This window comes from Diabrotica virgifera, chromosome 4 (genome assembly GCF_917563875.1).
Source record: "Diabrotica virgifera virgifera chromosome 4, PGI_DIABVI_V3a".
Classification (NCBI taxonomy): Eukaryota; Metazoa; Arthropoda; class Insecta; order Coleoptera; family Chrysomelidae; genus Diabrotica; species Diabrotica virgifera.
The window spans coordinates 224545717-224571122 of NC_065446.1; the positions used below are offsets into that span (position 1 = coordinate 224545717).

General features: G+C 32.5%; 1 protein-coding gene across 1 annotated transcript in view; it reads left to right on the forward strand.

The window, feature by feature from the left end:
* Window positions 1-25406, forward strand: part of LOC126883814 (nephrin-like) — a 593591-nt gene that overhangs the window by 218231 nt on the left and 349954 nt on the right. The window contains exon 5 of the mRNA XM_050649484.1: window positions 21232-21402. Coding sequence (XP_050505441.1) covers window positions 21232-21402 — 171 coding nt within the window. The remainder of the gene's footprint in view (window positions 1-21231; window positions 21403-25406) is intronic.

Consider the following 25406-nt stretch of genomic DNA (forward strand, 5'->3'; position numbering starts at 1 on the left):
CTTTTTTGTTCCCAATGATCCAACGAACTTAAAATAATATCCACATGGGCCGAGAAAATTGATTTTTATAATTTGTTTAAATTAAAAAAAAATTTTTTTAAAATAAATGTAGCAGTAACTCCGAAATTATGGCATTTAGGTATAGGGAATATAACATGAAAAATAATCATCATTTCTTAAGGGCTTCAAAACGCAAAAAATATATAGGGTGTTCCATTTGAAATAAGAAAGTTCATTAGATTTGCAGAAAAACAGAAGATCTGACAACAATGTAATTAGCACTATAATATCGAACGCATTAGAAAACCCCCACCTACCAAAATCTATAAAAATCGTGCAAACCGTTTTCGAGATCATTGAGTGTTTCCATACATAATACTCACTCTGTATAATTATAAAACCTAATTTGAACATTAAAATTATTAAATCCCAAGATTTTCTTTTAACACAATCTTCCCATTTTGTACTTTGTTTATTTTGCGTTTATCGGTATCAAACACGAAACCAATCCAATACGTGTACAGTGTACATAACAAGCGGGGTTTCAATAAAAACAAAAAAGTTCACACAAAACATGATTTCAATTACCTCCCAATCGAGTTCACTTTATTTTGGTAAAGAAAAAAATAACATTTTCATTTGCTTTTGAATAATCACGATATACTCCGGAGATAGCAGCACATTTCCCTCGAAATTGAAAACCAATCGAACTCTGACGGAAAATAAAACGATATTAAACGTTGTTCATCCCCTAGAGAAATAACGTGTTAGGAAATTACTTTGGACGATATTATTCAAGAGGCATCTGTGGGTAGAAGATAGATGGATCGTTTTGATTGTTTTTTAAACTTTAATAGTCCAATCAGAAGCCATTTTCTCGTAGAATTTTGAGAACCAAGGTCGATTTTCTTGAAAATTTCTATTTAGGTGGTAATTACAACCTTTGTCAAAATCTACTCTATGCCGAACTGCGCTTTTGCCCTGAGGGTGAAAACAACCCCATCTAGGGGATGAAAATTGTTTAATCAAAATATCTATGGGAATCGATAGAGTGATCAAGTCTGAGTAAATTTTGTTTTATAAAATTTTTTGCAAAATTAACACTTTTCAAGTTATTTGCGATTAAAATTATGCAATTTTCATTGAAAAAACTCACGTTTTATAACTGTTTTTCATGAATAACTTAAAAAAATTTAATTTTATAAAAAAAATCGTTAAGAATAAAATTGTGGCTAATAAAAAAATAAAGAGATTCGAGTCGTAAAAACCTAGGTAAACCCAATAACGACTGAGCTATTGCTCTTAAAACAATGGTTATTTTCGAAGCACCTCGAAATGGAGAACTTTCAATCTCAAATACCTCGAATGTTGTGCAATTTCTTGGAAAAACTCAAGAGACATATTTTAAAGTTCATTAAAAAAACCTTTCAAATAAGCTCTGACAAACGTTTTTTGCATAAGGATTGACTGACTTATGATGACAATAAAGTCGCTCTCTGCTTTTTTTCTTTCTGAAATGTAAAAATTAAACCTTCGTCGTTACAATCCTAATAGAAAGGAATAATTCTGTCTAAATCCCGACCCACTATTTTGAGCCGTGTAATTTGGGTTGCCTATATGAACTTGAATCGGCGAAATGGGCATATAAATAATAAAGTTTTGCTGTATTATTGCTGCATATAAAATATTAACCCCTTTAAAAATTCACGTTGCAAGGCATAAATGAATCAAATATGTAGTACCTTTTTGTAGATGTATTTAAAAATGAAACTGAAAAGTTATTACTATAAAGAGTGATATGTACCTAGACTGTAGCTTGTATCATGAATACTTTACGGTTTATAAGAAAAATGCACTTTTTTTTTAATTATCATAATTAAATTTCCATTTTTGTACGTGTTTTGAGATTCTGTCCTTATGCATTCTTTGCACGTGACCAAACCCTCTTAGTTGAATTTCGTTGATTTCGTCATTTGTTGTATGTGTTACCTTCATTATTTCTCGTATCCGTTCATTGGTGACATGTTCTCTTCTTGATCTTCCTGCAACTCTTCTCCAAATATCCGTTTCGGTGACCTCTAACATTTGTTTCGATTTTTCCTTCATAGGCCATACTTCGCAGCTCTATGTTATAATGATTTTCATTACGGCGTTATAGATATTTTGCTTGTTTTGGTTGTTTATCTGCTTGTAACAGAGGACTTAGTTTAGAAGCGTAATTGCCCTGAAAATTTTTTGCTTTAATGGCTCCGTCCAGTGTTACGCCATTCGTGATTTTCATACCCATGTATTTATAATATATATACAAGGTGTGTGGGAAGGAATACGCCAAACTTTAAGGCTGTATAATATACGTAAAAGTAATCAAAAATAACTCGGATGTTGTTATTCGATTTTCATTTGTTTCCGATATACGGGGTGTTAAAATTCTTCTTGCAAACTGACGATTTATTTATTGCTCTAAAACCGGTTGAGGTGTGCAACTGAAATTTGATAAGTTTTAAGACATAGTTATTGCGCATATTTTGACATACAATTAAGAATTTTATATTCACCATTGGCGCGCGTACGGGTAAGGGTCTGAAATTGTTTAAGGAAAAAAATAGTACGCCACTGAGATATTTCAAATTAAAAATTATTTTTGAATTCCCTGTTCAATTTCTGACAAACCATCTATCTTCATGTATGTTTTCTTGCAAAAAATAATAGATATTTATGATATAAGTGTTAAAAGTACACGTTTAAGGCACGCATGTGAAAGTTTGCAGAATGAGCGATAGCGAGTTCTGCAATTATTCACATGAGTGCCTTAAAAATGTACTTTTAACACGCATAGCATACAATATTTGTTCTAAAAACGTAATTACAGGACAATATCTACAAAAACTTTTATTTGAACTTGACTGACATTCCAATTTTATATTTTTTTGACATTACATCAAAATTGCATATACGGTCAATACGAACTGCAGTGCCTTAAATTTTTTTTAAAGCACTAGTGTCTTAAAGTAGCATTTGTAACGCTCGTATGGAGTGCTAAAAATTGCATTTTTAACATGGTTGTAGAAAAAATATCTTAACGCTTACAAAGTATTCGAAATAAATTTCTACACATTCATATAGAAACTTCGTGGAAAACTTTGTAAGCGTTAAGGTTATTTTATTTTTTGCATGAAAACAAAGCGCCGCATGAAAAAAATGGAAGATATATTTTTTGTAGTAAATTGAACGAGGAATTCAAGAAAGATTTTTAATTTGAAATATTTCAGTGGTGTACCATTTTTATCAGTAAAAAATTTCAGACTATTACCCGTACGCACGCCAATGGTAAATATAAAATTCTTAAAATTTCATTTGCACACCTCAGCCGGTTTTAGAGCAATAAATAAATCGTCATTTTGTAATATAAATTTTAACACCCCGTATCCCGGAAGCAAATTAAAATCGACTAACAGCATATGAGATATTTTTGATTATTTTAACGTATATTATAGTCTTAAAGTTTGGCGCCTTCCTCCCGAATCACCCTGTATATACACTCACCGGCACAAAATTCCGCCACCCAAAATTTTTGATTAAGTTTGACAATTTATAACTTTATTATTTGTGCTCCGATTTTCAAGATTCTTGCACCAGTTTGTAGGTACATGTATTTATATCGTTTGGTATTATTCCGGTAATAAAAATGTTTTGCTTAGAGGGCATTATATGGGGTGAATGAAAGCGTTGTTTTTTATCCTAATTTTAAAACATTCTGTGGAGAAATTGGAGGGTTGATTTTGTTTCATAGTGCTGTCATATTATCCCGGAGGCCTCACTAAAATTTTGTTTTTTGAATTATCCGAATATTTCTATTTTTGTAAGAGCTGTACTATTTTTGGTAAATAAAAACAATGATTGACTCATAAAATAGAGGTTGGATTGATAAGATTGACATGAACAGAGAACTTGAATCGAGTCGACATTCATTTCACATATTCCCCGTTAGAGGGCGTTCTAACCATACTGTGGGATAAATAGTTTTATTTTATACCGAGAAACTACGGACGTGTTTGTGCAAATTTGTCGTCTGCAGAGCCTCCTTGACAACGGGTAGACCTAGAAATAGTACTATCGAGGGATGGCAGGAGACAAATTTATATAAAAACGAAACCGTAGATTTTCTATTTTTAACAATGCCATACTCTGTATTACTGTACAAAGACTCGATTCATACAGGTTATCTGAACCGCAAATTGGAATATTTTCCTAGCGGTGCCTTTTGTTATTGTCATACTTGAGTTAAACAGAGAACTTGAATCGAGTCGACATTCATTTAATTTATTTTTTAATTTTTGTTATATTTTCTTCCTTTTAAAACGAGTTCCAACCTGTTACTATTTTTTTCGCTTTTTAGCCTTTTCAAAGGCTTCGGCCCCGGTCTACAAATAAAGTTTAACAGTCAAATAATAATCTAAAAAACTGTAAAAAATAAAGCTCGCATGTAGTGTGTTTCTCGTGGTTTTAAATATATGTACCTCCCTTTTAAAAGGAAAATATTTACTAACACTCTACAAAGTGACAAAGAAACTAGCGTGCTCAAAAAATTAAGCATTTTAATTACACAGCAAATTTTAATTTTATTTAATTGTCTACTTCAGAAACAAAAGCACACAAATTAAAGACTTTAACAAAGTAAAACAAAATATTGCGAAAACTTTTAATTAAATAGACCGACCATGTGCTTTTGTGCAAATAGGTGCTTTTTAGAAATAGCAACAAATTGCGGTTGAAACGGGTTAATTAATTAGTGTAGGAAACAAAGGTTGAACCTTGCAAAATGGACACAAGTCCGGTTTTATTTTTTTTCTGGTATATCAAGGGGTGCTTATTATAAGACTAACTTTTTCTGAAAAAATTTCGCCCCGGAACCTCCCTTTTCACCCCTTTAAAGGGGGTAATTTGTGGTTTTTGCGGAACGTAGCCCTTCCTGTAACTTTTACAAAAAATTTCTTTTATAGAAATATGAAGAGGACTATATTTTCTACGATTTATTTCCAACACCATCTCTCTATCATCCACCGTTTAGCGGGGGTGGCGCCCTAAAATTGACAAGTTTTTAAAAAAGATGTTTTTAAAAAAAATATATTTTTCCCTAACTGTAACGGAAATTAAGAAGAAATCCTGCGGCAATTATTCACAAATAATTGACTGATTTTTTGGTATAGGTTTTACTTAAGGATAATTGCCCTTTTTTTAATTACAGGGTGTTACATTTTAAAAAACCTCTTTTTATACCATCTGAACCGTTTATGCTAGAGTAAAAAGACTTTCAGCGATTACCCATGTGCTGGTGCTATTTACAAATTTGTATAATGCACCCCCATTTTTTCCCCGGAACCACCCCAAAAAAAAGAAGAATTAATAAATAAATTGATTTTCTTGAAATCCTTCACACACAATGCCCTTTATTAATATGCTTCATACATCATTTTGTGGACGTTATGATTACCCATGCATGCACACCAAAAGCAATTTCCTAGTGCAACCCCTTAAGCAAAAAAAAATAAATAAAATGGGGGGTTGAAAATTTTTTTTTGTTTTTTCCTTTTTGATTCATATGGGCATATGCTTCATCAATAGTGCTTTTCAAAAATATATATGGTTATTGCAACATCTCTGCGAAATCCACCCCTATCCTTGAAAATGTACTGCAGAAACTACCCCTATCCCTTGGCGAGCATGTTTTTACGATTTTCTCATTACCTATGTATTATTTTTAAACAAAACTTATACAAGGTTAAAGACCACTATTTACTCTAAAAATTATGTCCTATTCATTTTTTCGTATAAGCAACGGTTACGGCACAGTGGCGCCGTAAACCTCATATATGCTTTGGCGGGCTCCAGTTTTTGTTTTTTTTTTCGTCATCTGTTCGTTTTATTGATAAAGTACTTATGCAAAATAAAACAACACAGTGTAACTTACAAATTATGACTTATGCACATTTTACATTCTTTGCTCCCCAAAGCCACAGTGGTGGCCCAAAATAAATTTTTGCATATTTTCGCCACCTACATGTATTTTATTGCATTAATGCCACCTTAACAGCACAATATTTACCCTTAGGTGGTCGCTACGCAGTGGAGGATCCAGGGAGGGGTGATGGGGGTGAACACCTCCCCCCCTCTCAAACCAAGTCATATTATATTCAAAGATTATAAAAATATTCATTTATTTTTATAGAAATTTAACCAATTGGCACCCCCCTCTTAACGATGCTGGATCCGCTACTGTCGCTAAAGCATAAAAAGTCATTCTTATAAAAATAATATTAATATTATATAAGTATTTCTATAAAAAAAATGAATATTTTTATAATCTTCAAATATAATATCACTTTGTTTGAGAGGGGTGGGGGTGATCGCCCCCATCACCCCTCCCTGGATCCGCCACTGCTTAGCGACCACTTAGGGGTGAATATTGTGCTATTAAGGTAGCATTAACGCAATAAAATGCGTGTAGGTGGCGAAAATATGAAAAAATTTATTTTGGACCACCACAGTAGCTTTAGGGAGCAAAGAATGTAAAATGTGCATAGGTCATGATTTGTAGGTTACACTGTGTTGTTTTATTTTACATAAGTACTTTATCAATAAAACAAACAGATGACGAAAAAATAAACAAAAACTGGAGCCCGTCAAAGCATATATGAGGTTTACGGCGCCACTGTGCCGTAACGGTTGCTTAAAAGAAAAAAATGAATAGGACCTAATTTTTAGAGTAAATAGTGCTCTTTAACCTTGTATAAGTTTTGTTTAAAAAAAATGAATAGGTAATGAGAAAATCGTAAAAACATGCTGGATAAGGTATAGGGGTAGTTTCTGCAGTATATTTTCAAGGATAGGGGAGGTTTGCGCAGGGATGTTGCAATAACCATATATATTTTTGAAAAGCACTATTGATGAAGCATATGTCCATATGGATCAAAAAGCAAAAAACAAAAAAAAAATTTTAACCCCCCATTTTATTTATTGTTTTTGGCTACAAGGGTTGCACTAGGAAATCGCGTTTAGTGTCCATGCATGGGTAATAATAACTTGCACAAAATGATATATGAAGCATATTAATGAAGGGCATTGTGTGTGAAGGATTCCAAGAAAATCACTTTATTTATTAATTCTTCTTCTTTTTTGGGTGGTTCCGGGGAAAAAATGGGGGTGCATTATACAAATTTGTAAATAACACCAGTACATGGGTAATCGCTGAAAGTCTTTTTACTCTAGCATAAACGGTTCAGATGGTATAAAAAGGGGTTTTTTAAAATGTAACACCCTGTAATTAAAAAAAGGGCAATTACCCTGAAGTGAAACCTATACGAAAAAATCAATCATATATTTGTGAATATTCTCCGTAGCATTTCTTTTTAATTTCCGTTACAGTTAGCGAAAAATATATTTTTTCCAAAAACATCTTTTTTAAAAACTTGTCAACTTTGGGGCGCCACCCTTGCTAAACGGTGGATGATAGAGAGATGCTGTTGGAAATAAATCGTAGAAAATAGAGTCCTCTTCATATTTCTATAAAAGAAATTTTTTGTAAAAGGTACAGGAAGGGCTACGTTCTGCAAAAACCATAAATTACCCCCTTTAAAGGGGTGAAAAGGGGGGTTCCGGGGCGAAATTTTTTCAGAAAAAGTTATTCTTATAATAAGCACCCCTTGATATGCCAGAAAAAAAATAAAACCGGACTTGTGTCCATTTTGCAAGGTTCAACCTCTGTTTCCTACACTATAATACTGAAATTGCTTTTCGTGTGGCGTGTATGTTTAGTCTTAGTCCCTCGTAATTTTTACAAAATGGAGCAATTTGCTTGAAAATTTGAGAATAAGTAGTGGATAGTCCAAGAATCAAAATCTATATGATGCCGAAAGGAGCTTTTACCATGGGGGTGGTTGCCACCCCATTTCGTGGGTGGAAATTTTTTATTATATTTGGACCGCAAAAGTTGATAAAAACATTAATTCTAAGCAAAAAATGTTCCATACATTTTTTTGATAAAATTAATAGTTTCGATTTTTTTGTTTTTTTTTTATTTAAAACACTTATACCACATCAACCACGCAGGGTTATTAGTGGGATTACAAACACAATATTTTTCATATGAATTAGGTACATTAAATAATATAATAAAATTTTATGTCCTTTAAATAATTCAATACATTTAAATTTTTGTCCGTCAGGATGGAGTTGAGGTTGTCTGGAATTCCATGTATTGTTCTTTCATTTTGGAAACAAGGGCAGTCAAGTAGGAAGTGTTTCACTGTTAATGAAGTGGAGCAGTTGTTGCAAATTGGCGGTGGATCTTTACTGATAAGAAATTTGTGTGTTACAGCTGTATGACCAATTCTTAAACGGTTGATGATCACTTGTTCTCGTCTACTGGTGGGGTTATTCATACAGCTGTTCACCTGTGGGCATATTGGGATTAATTTGTTTTCAGAATTTTCCCAGTAATTTTGCCAAGTGTTGTTGCAGTGAATTTTAATTAGATATTTCATATCACTGTAAGGATACATTGTAATTTTTGTAGTATCTTCTAAGTTGATTCGGCTTGTAGTTGCTAGTTGATCTGCTTTTTCATTTCCCCAGATTCCAGTGTGCGATGGCACCCAAATGAAGGCTATGTCTTTTCCCATCGAATGTAATATTTCTAATTCATTTTTTACTGCTTGTGTAATGGGATTTGTTGTATAAATTTGCTTTAATTTCAATAATGCATTAAGTGAATCTGTAATGATGACGCACTTCATCGTGTTACTCGATTTGAGAAAAGTTAAGGCATTCAATATAGCTGTGGTCTCGCCTGTGAGTATACTACACGTTGTAGGTAACTGAGTGCTGTAGGAGTTTTCATCAGAATAGTACGCAGCAGCATGTCCATCAGGGGTTTTAGAGGCGTCTGTAAATATGTGTAAGTGATTGGGGTAATAGGATACGATTTCTGCAAAAAGATTTTTAATTATTGAGAAGTTTGTATTTGATTTGGGGTACTTTCTTAGGGTTAGGTCAATGGTCAAAGGGTGGTTTGTCCATGGAGGAGAGACTGCATTTGTATATAACAATAAATTAAGTTGATCCATGTTGAAATTTGTGGCTTTTATTCTTTCTATTAGAGATATACAGTTTGTTGATTTTTTAAAAGAGAGGATGCCAGGTTGGAAAATTTGAGAGAAAAGAGGATGTTGTTTTTGGATTGAAATTTTGGCAATGTAGTTTAGTGATAATTGTTGTCGTCTTATGGTCAGAGGAGACTCTTTAGCTAGAACTTGTAGGCTATTAGTGGGACTAGTTCTAAATGCACCTAGTGCCAGTCTCAAAGCTGTAGATTTAATGCTATTGAGTTTTTTTAGAGTAGTTTTGCTTGCGGCGTTATAACATATGCAGCCGTAATCTAGTTTACTTCTTATGAGTGATTTATATAAGTTTGTTAATATTTTAGTATCTGCGCCCCAAACTTTATTAGACAGAATTTTGAGTATATTTAACCTAGATTGACAGGAATGTTGTAGTTTGTTTATATATGAGTTCCAATTTAAGGTTCTGGTAAAAGTTAGACCTAGAAAATTAACTTCTTCTGATTGTTTTATTGATAAATTATTTAAAGTTAAGTCAGTAGAAAACCGAGATCTATTTTTATTAAAAATTATATATTGTGTTTTTTCTGTAGAGAAGTTAAACCCAGTTTTTAACGTCCAATTTTCAAGCCGAGTTATAAAATTTTGTAAGATTTTACTTGCAGATTCTATATTGTTGGATGTAGTATAAACGACGATGTCGTCTGCATAGATACTGGCTTTAATAGGTGCTCTAATTTCATGAATAACACTATTGATAGCCACTAAGAATAATGTTGGGCTTATTATGGAACCTTGAGGGATTCCATTTTCTAATGTTCTTGTTGAGCTTTTAAGGCCATTTATTTTAATTTCTATTGATCGATTACTTAAAAAATTGTTTACAAATGCTAGTATGTTCCCTTGAACTCCGTTTTTTCGCTTAGATTTTTCAAAATACAGTGTCTCCAAGTTCTTTCAAAAGCTTGGGTAATATCAAAAAATATTGCAATCAGTTTTTGGTTATTAGCAAAGGCCTCATTAATTGAGTTTTGTAAAGTAACATGGTTATCTGACGTCGACCTGCCTCCTCGGAAAGCCGCTTTGATAGGGGGAAAGGAGATTATTGTTTTCCAAGTGCCATACTAAACGTGAGTTTAAAATTTTTTCCAAGATTTTACACATACTACAGGTAAGAGAAATGGGGCGGTAAGAAGAGGGATTATCTTTAGGTTTATTAGGCTTGATGATGGGAATTATTATTGCCTGGGACCGAAGCTCAGGAAATTTATGTTTTAGAAAACAAATATTAAATAAATCTAGTAAAACTAGTTTAGCTGTAAATGGTAAGTTTTTTTATAAATATTGGTGGTATGTCATCTGGTCCGGCCGAGGTGTTTTTTAAATCAGAAATAGCAAATTCCAATTCTTGAAGAGTTATGGCGATATTTAACGGATTATCGATATCGTTTATGGTGATAATAGAGGATTCTAGAGATTTCTTGTGCATTAACATTTCCTGAGGTATATTATTATTGCTAGAATTTTGTTGGTAAACATCAGCTAATGTTTCTGCAATAGTTTTGTTACACGTGGTTAGTGTTTGACCAAGAGTTAAGGTGTTTATTTGTCTAAAAGAGTTGGAGCCTTTGAGTTTACGAATTTTAGACCAAATGACAGCTGAAGGGGTTGATGAATTTATAGATGAGACATATTTTTCCCATGTATTTCTTTTGCTTTTTTTTTATGAGATATCTCGTTTTTGCTCTAAGTTTTTTAAAATTGAGTAAATTTTCTTCCGTGTTCTGCTTTTTAAGTTTATTAAACGCGCGTTTTGTCATAGATAGAGCCAGTGCGATTTCGCTGGTCCACCAAGGTACTGGTTGCCTATTACAAAGTTTAGTTTTACCGATATTAGTTAAGGCTGCTTCTGTTATGATATTATTTAGGGACCTAATGTCAGAGTTTATGTCACTACTTAAGTGGAAATTTTCAATTCTCTTTTGGATGTCGATTTGATAGGAATTCCAGTTTGCATTCTTTAATTTCCAAGATTGATATATTGGGAATTTAGGTGATTGAGATTTATTAAATGTTACATGAATGGGGAAATGATCACTGTCATGTAGTGATTCTAAAGTATTCCATACGAGATAAGTTGATAATGATTGGCTACATAATGTTAAATCTATAGCGGAAAATAAGCCGTTATAAGAATTAAATCGGGTCGATTTACCAGTATTGAGTAGTATTAAATCTGAGGATTCAATGAAGTGATTCATTAGGTTGCCGAATTTGTCAGTTTTATGACTTCCCCATGCCGGATGATGGCAATTCATATCACCTAAAATTATTTTTGGATTTGGGATTTGATCTATAAGATTATTAAATTCTTGTAAATCGAGGTCGCTGGGATGAGGCAGATATATATTTCAAATATTAATGTGTTTTTGATAAGTTACTGCTACAGCTACAGCTTCAAGACTAGTATTTATTGAGATGGGTTTAGCTTGTACATCAGTTCTAGTAAAGATAGCTACTCCGCCACTGGCATGGTGAGCGTTTCTGTTTTTTAGAAAACATTGATAGTTTCGAAGGTTTATATTGGTATTTTTAAAATGGGTCTCTTGAAGACAAAGTATTTTAGAAGATAGTTTATTTATTAACAGTTTTAATTGTTCAATATGGGTGTAAAACCCATTAAGGTTCCATTGAAGAATAAAAGAATCTGACATTAGATTTCCGATTGGGCTGCGGTTCGTCGGACTCTTCAATTGAAGATGCTTGATTGGGGTTTAGTTTCTTCTTTAAACGGGTGATGTTATTTTTTAGTTTTGAGTTATGGATGTAACAGTGGATGAAGTTAAGAATATCGATTAGTTCAGAAGGTTCATTGGAATAATTTTTGGAGATTAATTCAGGGTGTTGAGAGTATAATGTATTATCTAGAAAATCGCAGATTTCATTATAATTTAGAATAAATGCAGGTGATCTATTCTCTATTTTATCTTTTATTGATTCCAGAGAAAGAGTAAGTTCTTCGCGTGAGGTTTTATCTGATTTTTTGTATTTTTTCTTTGGTTTTTTTAAGGTAGGTGGCATAAAAGGTTGTGTATTAGTTTGTGTATTATTGTCAATAATGTCTGGAGAGGAAGATATTTGTCTTTTAACTTGATTGGTTTTACTGGGAATATTTATAGATGATGGAAACGTTTCTACTGCTAGAATTTTGGTAGAATTATCTGAGACTGATGATGTACTGGGAGGAGGGTTTTGGTTTGTGTTGTTTATAGGTGTTACTGGTGAGTCAGTTTCTATTGTTAAATTTGTTTGATCATTTGATTCCTGAGCTTTTGTTCTAGGTTGGATAGTTTCTAGTGAAGAGTTTAATGGGGTCAGATCAGTTCTATGAGGACATTCAGTTTCTTTGTGGCCTATAGTTTTACAATTTGAGCAGTTATATCCATCTATGGAAAGGAACAGACGATATAGGGTGTTGTCATGTGTTATAAGAAAAGAATCAGGGATAGACACATTATCTAGATGATTGATAAATATTTGCCGTCTAAAACTGAGGACATGGCTGTACTCTGTTTCCGGCATACCTACTCTTAAAATAGTCATCTTAGACACGGTAATGATACCCATCTTTTGTAGTTCTGCTTCTATAATGTTGCTAGGAATTGTAGGGTCTACATTAGATACTACGAGTCTATCGGCTGGAGTAATCAATCTTCTTATTTCTATCTCTGTTTCTTTTATATTTACAAATTTGTAGGAGTGGAGAAGTGAATCGACCATGCTTTTTGACGAAAGATAAATACAAATTCGATTGTTAGAAATTCTTGATGCGAAAATTACGTTACGGGGTCCTACTAGCGATCCTACTGCTATGATGTAGTCGTGTATTTTAGTATCTTCCATACTAGATAGGACAACAGCTTGGTCTTTTGTTGGGTGTTTAAAAGAATTTACTGCAGTGGAATATGACATTGGTGATGATTTTTTTGTTTGAGTCATGTTGAATGAAGTTGTGTTATTTAAAGTGATATCGGTTGAAGTCATTTTAATTTAAGGTGCCGTAAGTCCGGCCCTGTCGCCAGTTCGAAAACTGGTCTTCGTTCTGGACACAATCTTGTTGTATCAGTATTTTGTAGGTTATATTTCTAATACTATTATTTATAATAATGTAATTTCAAGTACTCACGTTTGTCTATATTCGTGGGCACTTGTGTTGCACTAAAACTTTTATGCACAGGTGAAATAACAATATTTGAAAGGTAATTTACCATTCAAAAATAATTTATTTTAGAACGGCTTGTAAACGTGGTATATTGTACCATAGTCAGGACCGTTCAGTTTCGATTTATTTGCTATCGAAAGTGTTAGTTTTATATCTAAAAATCAATGTTTTTTGATATACTCATTTACGATTTACTTTTTTCAAACGAAGTTCTTGGAAATTAAATAACCTACAATTTCATATTTAAACATTTTCGCGTATCTCTGATGCTAATCTTTCTATTCTGAAGAAAATAGCATTTTTTACCAAACTACAAAAATTTGTTATTGCTTTTAACTCCAGTGTTTTAAAAACTAATCATTCTAAGCCTGTCAAACTTCTAGAATCTATTAATAATACATACAAGGTCAATGACTAATTTTAATTATGGTGGTGCTAAGTTGCTTCCTGTCACTTTTTCGCTGAAAGGAATAGGGCTGGTAAAGGTGGTTTTTGCATGTTATTACAAGTTTTAATTGTCAATAGCTCACTCAATTTTTGACGTAGAGAAAATTTTTGCAAACCAAATTCTTGGAAATTAAACAAGCTACAATTTCGTATACAAACAATTTCTCGTTTCTCTGATGCTAATCTTTCTATTCTGAAGAGAATATCATTTTTTTCCAAACTACAAAAATTTGTTATTCGCTTTTAACTCCATTTTTTAAAATTGATCCTTCTAAGCCGGTCAAATTTCTAGAACCTATTACTAATACATACAAGGTCAATGACTAATTTTAATTAGGGTGGTGGTAAGTTGCTTCCTGTCACTTTTTCGCTGAAAAAAATAGAGGCTGACATTCTTTTCATTATAAGTCACTTAATTTTTGAGCTAGAGACTTTTCTTATTTCTGGAGATAGATATTTTTAAATGCCTTATATCAGTTTAAACTAGTTAACATCGAAAAATGCATAGTTTTCCCGTCTTTTGACTTTGAATCTACAATATTTAGCATCTGACGAAGAAGAGCTAACATAAATAGCTCGATTGCTATTGGTCCTAAAGAAAATTAAAAAAAAACTGTTTCGTTTATTTTTTCAAAAGGTACATTTTTGTTAATTAAAGTTGTTTTGCTAAAACGAAAACTTTTTGAGTTATTAGCAGAAAACTGATTAAAAACATGGATTTTTTCGATATAAAACTAACACGTTCGATAGCGAATAAATCGAGAATTATTAATTTTATCAAAAAAATGTATAGAACCTTTTTTGCTTAGAATGATCGTTTTTACCAACTTTTGCGGTCTCTCAGCGCAAAAGACCCCCCCCCCCCCCTCCCGTGGCAACCATCCCATGGTAAAAGCGCCTTTCGGCATCATATCGACGGTTGAAAGGCAAAAGTTACTAAACGCCAATTTGGACAATATTGAGTTATATATATCACTGAAATCAGAAAATTTTTCTGCGTCGATTGGTTGTATCCTCATGTGGCTACGATGAATTTGTTGTCGCTTGGTAATTTAAAATAATTGACATTTTGAACAATTTTCGGCGACCAAGCGACTAGAATTTTGTAAATTTAAGAATAACTTTCATTTGGTACCTATCCCATTTTAATCCTTTACAGTTAGTAAGTTTTTGTTAGATTTTATTTTAACTGTTTGAGCGCTCAGTGATTTTTTACAAACAATATCTAGAGTTTTTAAATTAAAATGCTTAATAGTATAGTATAGTTGATCCAAAAGATGGCATAACCCAGACATCCAAATTGAAAATTATCCTTCAACACCAAATTGTTCTATATGGTCCACACAATGTCCAGAAAAAAGTCACACCATTTTGAGCGTCGGGTTTGGAGGGGAGAGGGGGGAGAAATCGGTAAATTCCTAGTTTTTTACGTTTTTCGTCAATATTTCTAAAACTATGCGGTAAAACAACCTTTGTCAAAATGTGGAACAAATTTTTTTTTCTTAGGAAAGTCGTTATACAAACTTATTAAATACTACCCTTAAACTTATAACTAAACTTTTACAGAGAATAAGTTTGGAAGAAGGACAATAGTGTTTTTGTACTGACAAATAGTATACAAATGCAATATTCGTCATAAAAAAATTACTGAGAGGCCAATAGAGTCTAATAAACCATAATTTCTTTGTCTGATTGACTTAAAGAAAGCATTTGACAGAGTAAGACTCAAAGATATATTCCATCTTCTGTAGGATAGAAAAGTTCCCCTGGATATTGTAAAAACTATTGAAAACATCTACCAAAACTAAAAATGGATGTCATAAGAAATGGACAACTTACAGCACCTATATAGACTTGGGCAGCGAAATAACACAAGATGACTCATTGAGCCCTAGGCTCTTCAATTTAATCATGGATGAAATCATCAAAAGGTCCAACAAAAGAAGTGGATACATAATGCAAAACGAAGACATAAAAATACACTATTACGCAGATTACGCAATTCTGATAGTCTTAGATGAAAATCTTAGCCTAAGGCCACACACGCGACAATTTATATTACAATTTATATTACTGCGCCGTAAGAGCCGTAAAATGAAGCGCGAAAATGGGTCCAACGGAGAGAGTAGTAGATGGCCAGACTGAGCTGTAAAATATCGCGCAGCAACATCGAACGGGCCCATCTTTGACGTCGTGTCGCAAACGAAGGGACGAATTCATTTTATTAGCCGTCGCGTAGTGCATGATACAAAAAATAAACACCAAGTTACCTAGTATGCAGTGTACTGAACGAAATTCGTAGCTCATCTAGCCACAACATCTGGCCATGCTTTTTACAGCGCTTACTGCTCTTACGGCGCCGTAAATTAACGCCATGTGGCCTTTCGCTAAGGTTGGGCGTAGGGCGTGGGGAAACACGTCCAACCTGCACTCTGAAATTTTTCAGAAAGTGGTAGACTCGCTCAAACGAAGCAGTAAAAGCCATTTGAAGACTTTTGTAATCATTTTCAAAAAAGGACGATGTAGTATGGATTATGCATAATATGCATTTTATACAAAGCAGAGAAATTGGAATCGTAAATATTATTTATTTATTTTTATATTTCTTATTTCTATCGACAGAAAGTAAACCAAGTTAAATTATTATTTCGAGAAACGTACGTAGATATAACATAAATAATTGAATGTCACGAAGGGATGAAGAGGATCTCTTTCCAATATCTCGTATTCGAGTTAGTAGAGACAAAAAACTTGTTATATTTTTTTAGAGCAGAAAAATGGCATATATGTCAATGAGCGTGACTTAATCTTGCTAGGCGATACTTACCTATACTATATCGTATCTGCGATGGGATGAATGAAAGCGAGTCTCCATTGCCTTTAATCTGGATCATATTGGCTAAGACTGTTAAACTCAGAATAAAAATGTCTCTGTTTTTCCAAATCGGGAACTGGAAAGTAGGTTAATACCTCACTTCCTTCAAAAGAGCTTATTGTTGCGGAAATTTTAAAGCAGTTTCACGTAGATTTATCGACTACTTAACAAAACGAAATATGTAAGTTTGATGATATTAATTTGTTTGCATACAACGTTAAAACGTTGTTATACAGTTTAAAATCCTACTGAAGAAAACAATAAGAAATATGTAGAATAAATCAGTTAAACATATAATAACGGTCTATAATAATTAAATTTGAGCTTTAATTTATTTAATTAAAAAAAATTGCAAAACAAAATTGACAAAAATTGTTATTGGCGTTGTAAATAAGCACTACAAAATATTTTGTTTTGCAGGAAAATTTGCGTTATGTTAAAACCATAAAGCAAAAAAAAATTGGTTGGAAAATATTTAATAGTTTATAAAATAGTTAATTTGTTTATTAAAAATGTTACTATTTTTCAATTGCAAAAACGCGGTTGTTGATGATACAGTGTACGCTTTTATAAGGTTTCATTTTTATTTTGTTTTTGTGTATATTTTCGATAAATGCACTAATAAATCAAAATTTAAATTGAACTTACCTCGAATACGCTTTTGAAAATTGTTGTAGTTTGTTTATAACTTTCGATATAAACGTATAAATTAACATTACATTACATAGTTTCCCACCTTGAGACGTCTGTGACAGGAGTATTTTATGAAATTTTCTTGTCACGGTGACAGTTGTCATAGTCCTCCGATATTTCTAAAGGTGGAAAACTATGTAATGTAATGTTAATTTAGGCGTTTATATCGATTATTTCATTAATAGGAGATTCTGACCAATAGAAAGCTGCATAAATCTAAATTAAATCGATTTTTTTTATGATTTTAAATTCCAATCGTATAGTAAGATATTTGATCACGTGTTTAATTCTGTCCAATCAGATTAAAATCATACTGAGAATTATCTACTGTAGAAAATTACCGATAGATTTTTTTAAGTAGATAAAAATATAAAAATGGAATGTCAATCAAGTGCAAGTAAAAGTTTTTGTCGATATTGTCCTGCAATTGAGAATGAATAAATTATAATTGTTGATATGTAAGACGTTTGTAGAAAAAATATTGTATGATATACGTGTTAAAAAGTACATTTTTAAGGCACTCATGTGAATTGTACTTTCACATGCGTGCCGTAAAATTGTACTTTTAACACTTATATCATAAATAACTATTATGTAATAGTATATTTATATCAGATTCAAAAAAAAATTCGCATTTTATAAGATATTTTAGAATAAGAAACAGCACTTATACCCATTGTCTTTCAATTACATACTGGGACTGTAGTTGTATCTTTATTCTTTTTAATACAATTTGATTAACAAAACATTTTAAAAACATAAAAAAATATACGAATTTTTGTAAAAAAAGTAAAAAATTGGTATATAAAATGTAAAAAGTAGGAAACACTAGAAATAAACGTAACCAGTTATCATCGCTTTGAAAGATGTTATCTGGGTCGTCGGGTTCTTCCTGAATATTATCCTGAGTGCCTTGATCTGGGATTTGTTGTCTTTCCCGTTGTTGGTAAGGCAAATTTCTGTAGAAGTTGTGATGGGTGGGAGGCAAAAACTGCATTAATTCCATAAGATTAGCATAATATGTTGCCTGTTTTAATAATGGCTTTCTGGTTTCATATGGTAGATTATTTTGTAATATTTGAAGTTTTCCCCGACGATTCGGTTTCATGCTGAAATTTTCGAAAAGAGATTCAGTTCCTACACTGTCCTTGAAAAGCAATGTATTAGAATGATTTATATATATTAAATTATTAATCAACGTAAGATTTTTGTTATTTATATTTGTTTACTCTTAATATTGGCTATGAACACGTGTGTTTGGTTGTACAGTAGTTTCCAGCCACGTCTAAAATGTAACTAACTTCGCAAAAATATAATTACTGAAATTACTAGATAGGTATAGACAATAGATTTAGTTTAGAATTACTAGACAATTACTAACAAATATTAACGAGTTGGTTGCCAAACGATATAACTAACACTTGTTTGGAGGCCAAGGGATATAAGCGTACTCATATCCAGTGGCCGCCAAATGATAAACAAAGTATTTTCAGGATATAAATAAATACCTATATACAGGGTGGGGCATTAGTGTGACAAAGTCCAATTACTCATTTGTCGTAAGAGATACGAAAAAAAGTTATTTAGGTAAAAGTTGGGGCACACATAGTACCATAATTTAAAAATATTTTTAAATATACAGGGTCGTCCGTATTGACAGGGTGACACAAACTTATGTTTTTTTTAATGGAACACCCTGTATATTTTTACATTTTTGGATTCTCCTCGATGTTTCCTTTCTTAAAATATATGGTTTTGTAATATTATACGAGGTAGTTTAAAAGTTAATTACGTTTTTTGTTAATTTCTTAGCAAAATCTACACCCTGTAGAATTTTAGTGATTTGACATCAAATTGTTATTTTATGTTCAAACGATTTTTAATATAGTCTACTATTGTTAAACATTAACAGTATAGCGAAATGTTTAATTTTAGTATACAGGGTGGGTCGAAACTCGGAATGAGTATTTTCTGAGTTTTCTTAAATGGAACACCCTATATTTAAGTATTGTAATGAAATGATATTTTATGATACTTTTTTATTTCTTAAGCATTCCCTATACCTAAGTGCTTTAATTTGTAAGTTATTCGTGATTCTTTAGGCCAAACATTAATTGTAAGAAAAATTACGTGAAATTTTATTAGGTGGCTGTGAAAATATTTAATCAAAAATAATTTTTGGACAAGAAAATACATCATAATCTAGTCTGATCCTTAATTTAGTACTATTGGATGAAATATCCAAATAAATTTGTAGTTACGGTTGTTGGTGCGCAAAATATTAATAAAAACATACAATATTCTACCTAGTCGGCTATGACACTAAATTTCCTTAAAAATTTGACATTATACTATGTTTATAGATCCAGTTGCTTTGCTACCATTACTAATATGTATTTTTCTTATGAGAAACTGATTAATAAGATTTTGGTGCTAGTGGAATATAACAAAAATGTGCTACTAGCAATAAGAATTTTTCATCAGAAGTTCCCTGATAGACGACAACTAAGAAGAGAAACGTTTAAAAATATACTAGAACGGTTTCAACGGACTGATCATTTAGATTATGATAAATCTGCTCGAATAAAAACTATTGTAAGTGAAGAAAACAGCAATTAAATGTAATCCTTAGTGTCACTAAGGATCTGCATATTAGTACAATCGTTCTTACAATCTAAGTATCTAGTCTGTTGAAACCGTTTTAGTATACTTTCAAAAGTTTCTCTTTTTGATTGTCGTCTATCAGGGAATTGCTGATGATAAATTTTTATTGCAAGTAGCTCATTTTTGTTATATTCTCCTAGCACAAAGCCATTTTAATCCGTTCCTCATTAGAAAAATTAATATTAGTAATGGTATCAAACCAACTGGAACTATATAAATAGCATAATGTCAAATGTTTAAGCAAATTTTGTGTCATAGCCAACTAGGCAGAATTTTGTGTGTTTGATTCATATTTTAAGCACCAACAACCTTAACTACGAATCTATTTAGGTATCTCATCCAATATTAATAAATTAAGGATCAGGCTAGATTATTATGTATTTTTTTTTCGAAAAATTACTTTTGATTGGATATTTTCACGGCTACCTAATGAAATTTTACGTAATTTTTGTTGCAATTAATGTTTGCTTAAAGAATGACGAATAACTTACAAATTAAAGCACTTAGGTATAGGGAATGCTTAAGAAATAAAAAAGTACCATAAAATGTAATTTCATTACAATACCAAAATACAGGGTGTTCCATTTAAGAAAACTCAGAAAATACTCTTTCCGAGTTTCGACCCACCCTGTATACTAAAATTAAACATTTCGCTATACTATTAATGATTAACAGTAGTAGACTATACTAAAAATCGTTTGAATGTAAATATAAAATTTGATGTCAAATCACTACAATTCTACAGGGTGTAGATTTTGCCACGAAATTAACAAAAAAACTTAATTAACTTTTAAACTACCTCGTATAATATTACAAAACTATATATTTTAAGAAAGGAAACATCGAGGAGAATCCAAAAATGTAAAAATATACAGGGTGTTCTATTTAAAAAAACATAAGTTTGTGTCACCCTGTCAATACGGATACCCCTGTATATTTGAAAATATTTTTAAAATATGATACTATCTGTGCCCCAACTTTTACCTAAATAACTTTTTTTCGTATCTCTTACGACAAACGAGTAATTGGACTTTGTAACACTAATGCCCCACCCTGTATGTCACTACTGGTTTTAAATTCACTTGTATCCTTTTTCCACAACATGAAAATGGGTATTGACTATCTATTACTGTACTTATCTCTAACTTGACCAAAATTTCAATTATACTCCTTGGCTTTTAGACGCCTCATATCTAAGGAAACTTTTTTTGCAGGGTGTCACACGTTATAGTTCCGGTCGTTATTGCTGCGAAGCTACCAACAAGGAGGGAACAGCAAGAAGTCCAATATTTCATCTTCGGGTGAAATTTGAACCAATATGTGGAGAAGGTACTAGAAAAATCTTGGGAGCTGCGAAAGACGAACCCCTTAAAGTGGAATGCAAGGTAAGTTTCTAAGTTAAACGCAAGCCAGTGCGGTGATACAGTTGCTTAGTTAAAGTGAACAACATTTTCAAAATTACATTTTTTTATATTTTATCTTTTAAATTACTGTTTTTGCATATTTAAATTAACATTACTATTAACCCCTCTCCCAAAATATGTCAGTTGGCAAAATACAGCATTTTCAGTGGCCAGGAAATATTGAATCATATAGGATTTCAAGAATGTATAACAATAAGTAAAACCAGCCTACATGATAACTGGAAACTTCAATGGAATTAATACTGTATAAATTGTCCGACAAGGTGTACTCTTTTACATCCGAAAATCCCGACAGATTATTGGTATAAAAATTTAGATTTTTCAAGACACGATATTGTTACTATCTTTCGACTAAAATTTGGCCTTGCCTGTTATCCCGCACATATATTATATAAAAGCAATGTAATACTGTCGGATTTGTGCGAAAATTGCAATACAAATGTGACACAAAGAAATGTATTGAATATGCAGTTATTGCATGAAAACATTTATTCTCCATATAATCCGATGAACTTACTAGCTTTGAACAAACCGTCAATCATTAGGATTCTTCTAGATTATGTTAAGTCGTGTAAATTAGAACTTTAGATTAGATCTAGCTTTGCTACCTTTGCCTTATCTCCCTGGCCCCTAATAATATCCCGTATCCCTACTTAGTCTGTGGTTAGTTACCCTGAACGAACTGGGTGCGAAAAGTTTTTTTTTCCCTACCCTACCCTTGATTGTTCGATTGGATTCGTAATGGTTTTGGTGTATGGTAGGTTTGGTTAGGCGTTGATTTTAAGAAGTGTTGCTGGCTAAATGGGAGCGGTTCCCAAAGGCCATAACGGAAGAAAAAAAACCTCCCCCCAAATAGTTAAAACAATAAAAATTGGGTTAGATCGTCATGAAATGTTAGATATTTTTTCGTCTCACCCTACTGGACTATAGGTTGTATAGTAGGGTGCATCGAAAAAGGCGAACAAAAATTTTGTTTTTGCCATGGAAAAGTAACAGGTACCTCACAAATGTAGCGCAACCAACTGTTAAGTAATTTGGTAAATTTTTTTCGAAATTGGAAAATATCTTCTTCCAAAACAATTAAAAATTTTGAAAAAATGTTAACAGACGAAAAAAATAGTTATTTAGAAACGAAAATGTATTAGCTCACAAAAGTTGCCTAATACACTATTTAGTACACACAACACAAAAGTCTAAGGATATTTTAATAATTTGACAATACCAACGACAGAAATTTAATTACCATATATATTTGCTTGTACTATAATTGTTGATACAGACACTCACTTCTTATCAAAAAAAAAAAATGTAAAACTGATAGCAATACGTGTTTTAGAATGTTTTTATAAGGGACAAAAAAATCGACATTTTTATGTTTTGGTTTATTTATAATTTTAGTCACTTTATACCATTCTTGCTTAATAGGTGAGTTAAAGATATTGTCTTTTTACCACGCAACGACAACATTTAACTTTGGACGAGATGAATAGAGCCGTGGGCCTCCTTCAAGCTGGTATGCGACAAACTCAAGTTGCTGACCAGCTGGGTGTCTCCCAAAGCGTCGTAAGTCGTTTGTGGCGTCAGTTTAGAGACACTGGGAGTCCAGCCGAGCAACATCCAGACCGATATTTAATTTTAAATGCCAGAAGGCAGCCAACAATCACAGCACCCAAGCTGGTTAATGAATTACAGGTTGCACATAATGTAACAATTAGCCGCAGTACTGTGAGGAATCGTCTCCATGAAGCCAATCTTCGTAGTCGGCGACCACTGAGATGTTCACCTCTATCTAGAGGCAATCGCGCTGCAAGATTAACCTGGTGTCAAGAGTTTCAGAATTGGACTGACAATGACTGGGCCACAGTTTTGTTTATTGACGAGTCTAGATATGGATTTCATCCAGATTCTCGTCGGACAAGAGTTTGGAGACGACCCGGAAATGGAGAACGATTACGGCATCTTCAAGAAGTGTATGTATACAGGGGTGGTACATTAATTGTATGTGGCGGATTCATGATTGACGGAAGAACTGACCTCATTTTCCCACGTGGCTTTCTCAGAAGTCAGCAATATTTGGACACTATTTTTGAACCTGTTGTGCGCCTGTTTGCTGCTGCTGTTGGAGAAAATTTTTACTTTATGCATGATAACGCTCGACCACATGTTGCGCAGATTGTAACAAACTGGTTGGATAACGAGGGTATTGATGTATTGCCGTGGCCAGCACAATCACCGGACTTGAATCCCATTGAGCATGTATGGGACATGCTCCAACGAAGAATTACTCCACATATGGGCAATATCTACAATAAGTTTCAATTAAAAGAGCTTCTGAGAGAACAGTGGACACAACTACCTCATGCAGACATTAACAATGTGATTCGGAGCATGAACAGTAGATGTAGAGCTGTGATAAACCAACGTGGTGGCCATACTTTATTTTAAGTTTATATTTAGTATTTTTGACATTTTATGGTGGTATGTGAAACATGGGGTGATTTGCAATATATTCTTTTTTGCTCCAATTTTCTGTTTTTTTTTTGAAATTTATGGTTTTTGACAAATTAAACAACAATTTAAACTACAAATTTTGTATTACTTTTTTAAGTTGATTACAGATAAACAAAATACGTCTATTTATAAAAATATCCCTAGACTTTTGCGTTGTGTGTATTTTAGTATAATTGCGTTGAAATAAAAAAATATGCAAATTTCTTTTGTAAGAAAAATGTAATACCTTATAGAACTTAAATAAATAAATTCGGTTTAAATTGGAAAATATTTTCTGGTTTCACAAGGCATTAAAAAATTTTACTTAAGAAAAGTATACTAAAACATTCTTTTTATAACAAAATAGCCTGCCTAACTTATCCGTCTCCCTGAGGTCAAACAACTTTTTATACTAAAATAAATATAAAGCCAAGTACAAAATTATGTATATAACTATTACAAAAAAAAATATGGTAGAAGCATTCTATTCGAAGATGTCTTCCGATTTAGCACTAAAGTTAGGCATAGTTTTTCTGGAATCAACTCGAGTTTTTATAAATCCCTCCCTCAAATACGCTCCACAAACTGCTTAAGACACTTGTGTCACAAACTTGACACATCGTTCTACACATTGTTTGTGGCAGTGATATTTCTCAATCTCAATGTTAGAAGGGCCTAAGTTAGGATTCTTAATAAAATCTCGCAGATTGTCACTCGAAAATCTAGAGAATATAGGTGTTTGTGTAAGGTGATATTCTTGTTAGTTAATTAACTCAAAGTAGTCGTTTGAATCAAAATTTTTATAGGAGAAAGTTTGAAGACCCTTATGTTTTTTTATTTGGTCACTGGAAAACTTCTTTTGATGTCCAAGGGGTAGATCATTTGAATGTCACAGACATACAAACTGCTGAAGCGGTTTTTTAAGATGTTCTCCTAACAGCCGTATTACATCACCCTTAACGCCAGTATTTATGACTGTTTCATCACATGCAACAGCCGGATTTGATAATTTCTGCTATACCAGACAGCGAATACCCATATCCGAAATATTTGCACCCTGGCTTATGCACAAGTGTTATGTGTTCTTCCACGATCGATTGACCATAAAACTTGGTACTGTTTTTACTTGAGCTAAAGTTTTGTCTTTGCGTCGGTAACTTTCTTCTTCTACCGTCGTTCTCTCTGATTTTATTTGCTTTTGGTTTCCTTATCAATCGAGCTTATCACCATTTTTCTGGAACCTGCTTGATTTAATAGAAATTCGCGCTCATCCAGAGGCACTTTTTGAGATTTGCTACAAAGACCATTAATCAGAGTGTCACATTTGCATGCTGCAAGATCGAAACGTGTAGTTTTACTTTTGTTCTTAAAGCATTGAATTTTATTTTTGTAAAATTCACTATTTTGCCTTGTCTTAAATGGTTTCATAATTTTTATATATTTGTCAAGATAGGCTTTTAAAAGCTGAATAATTA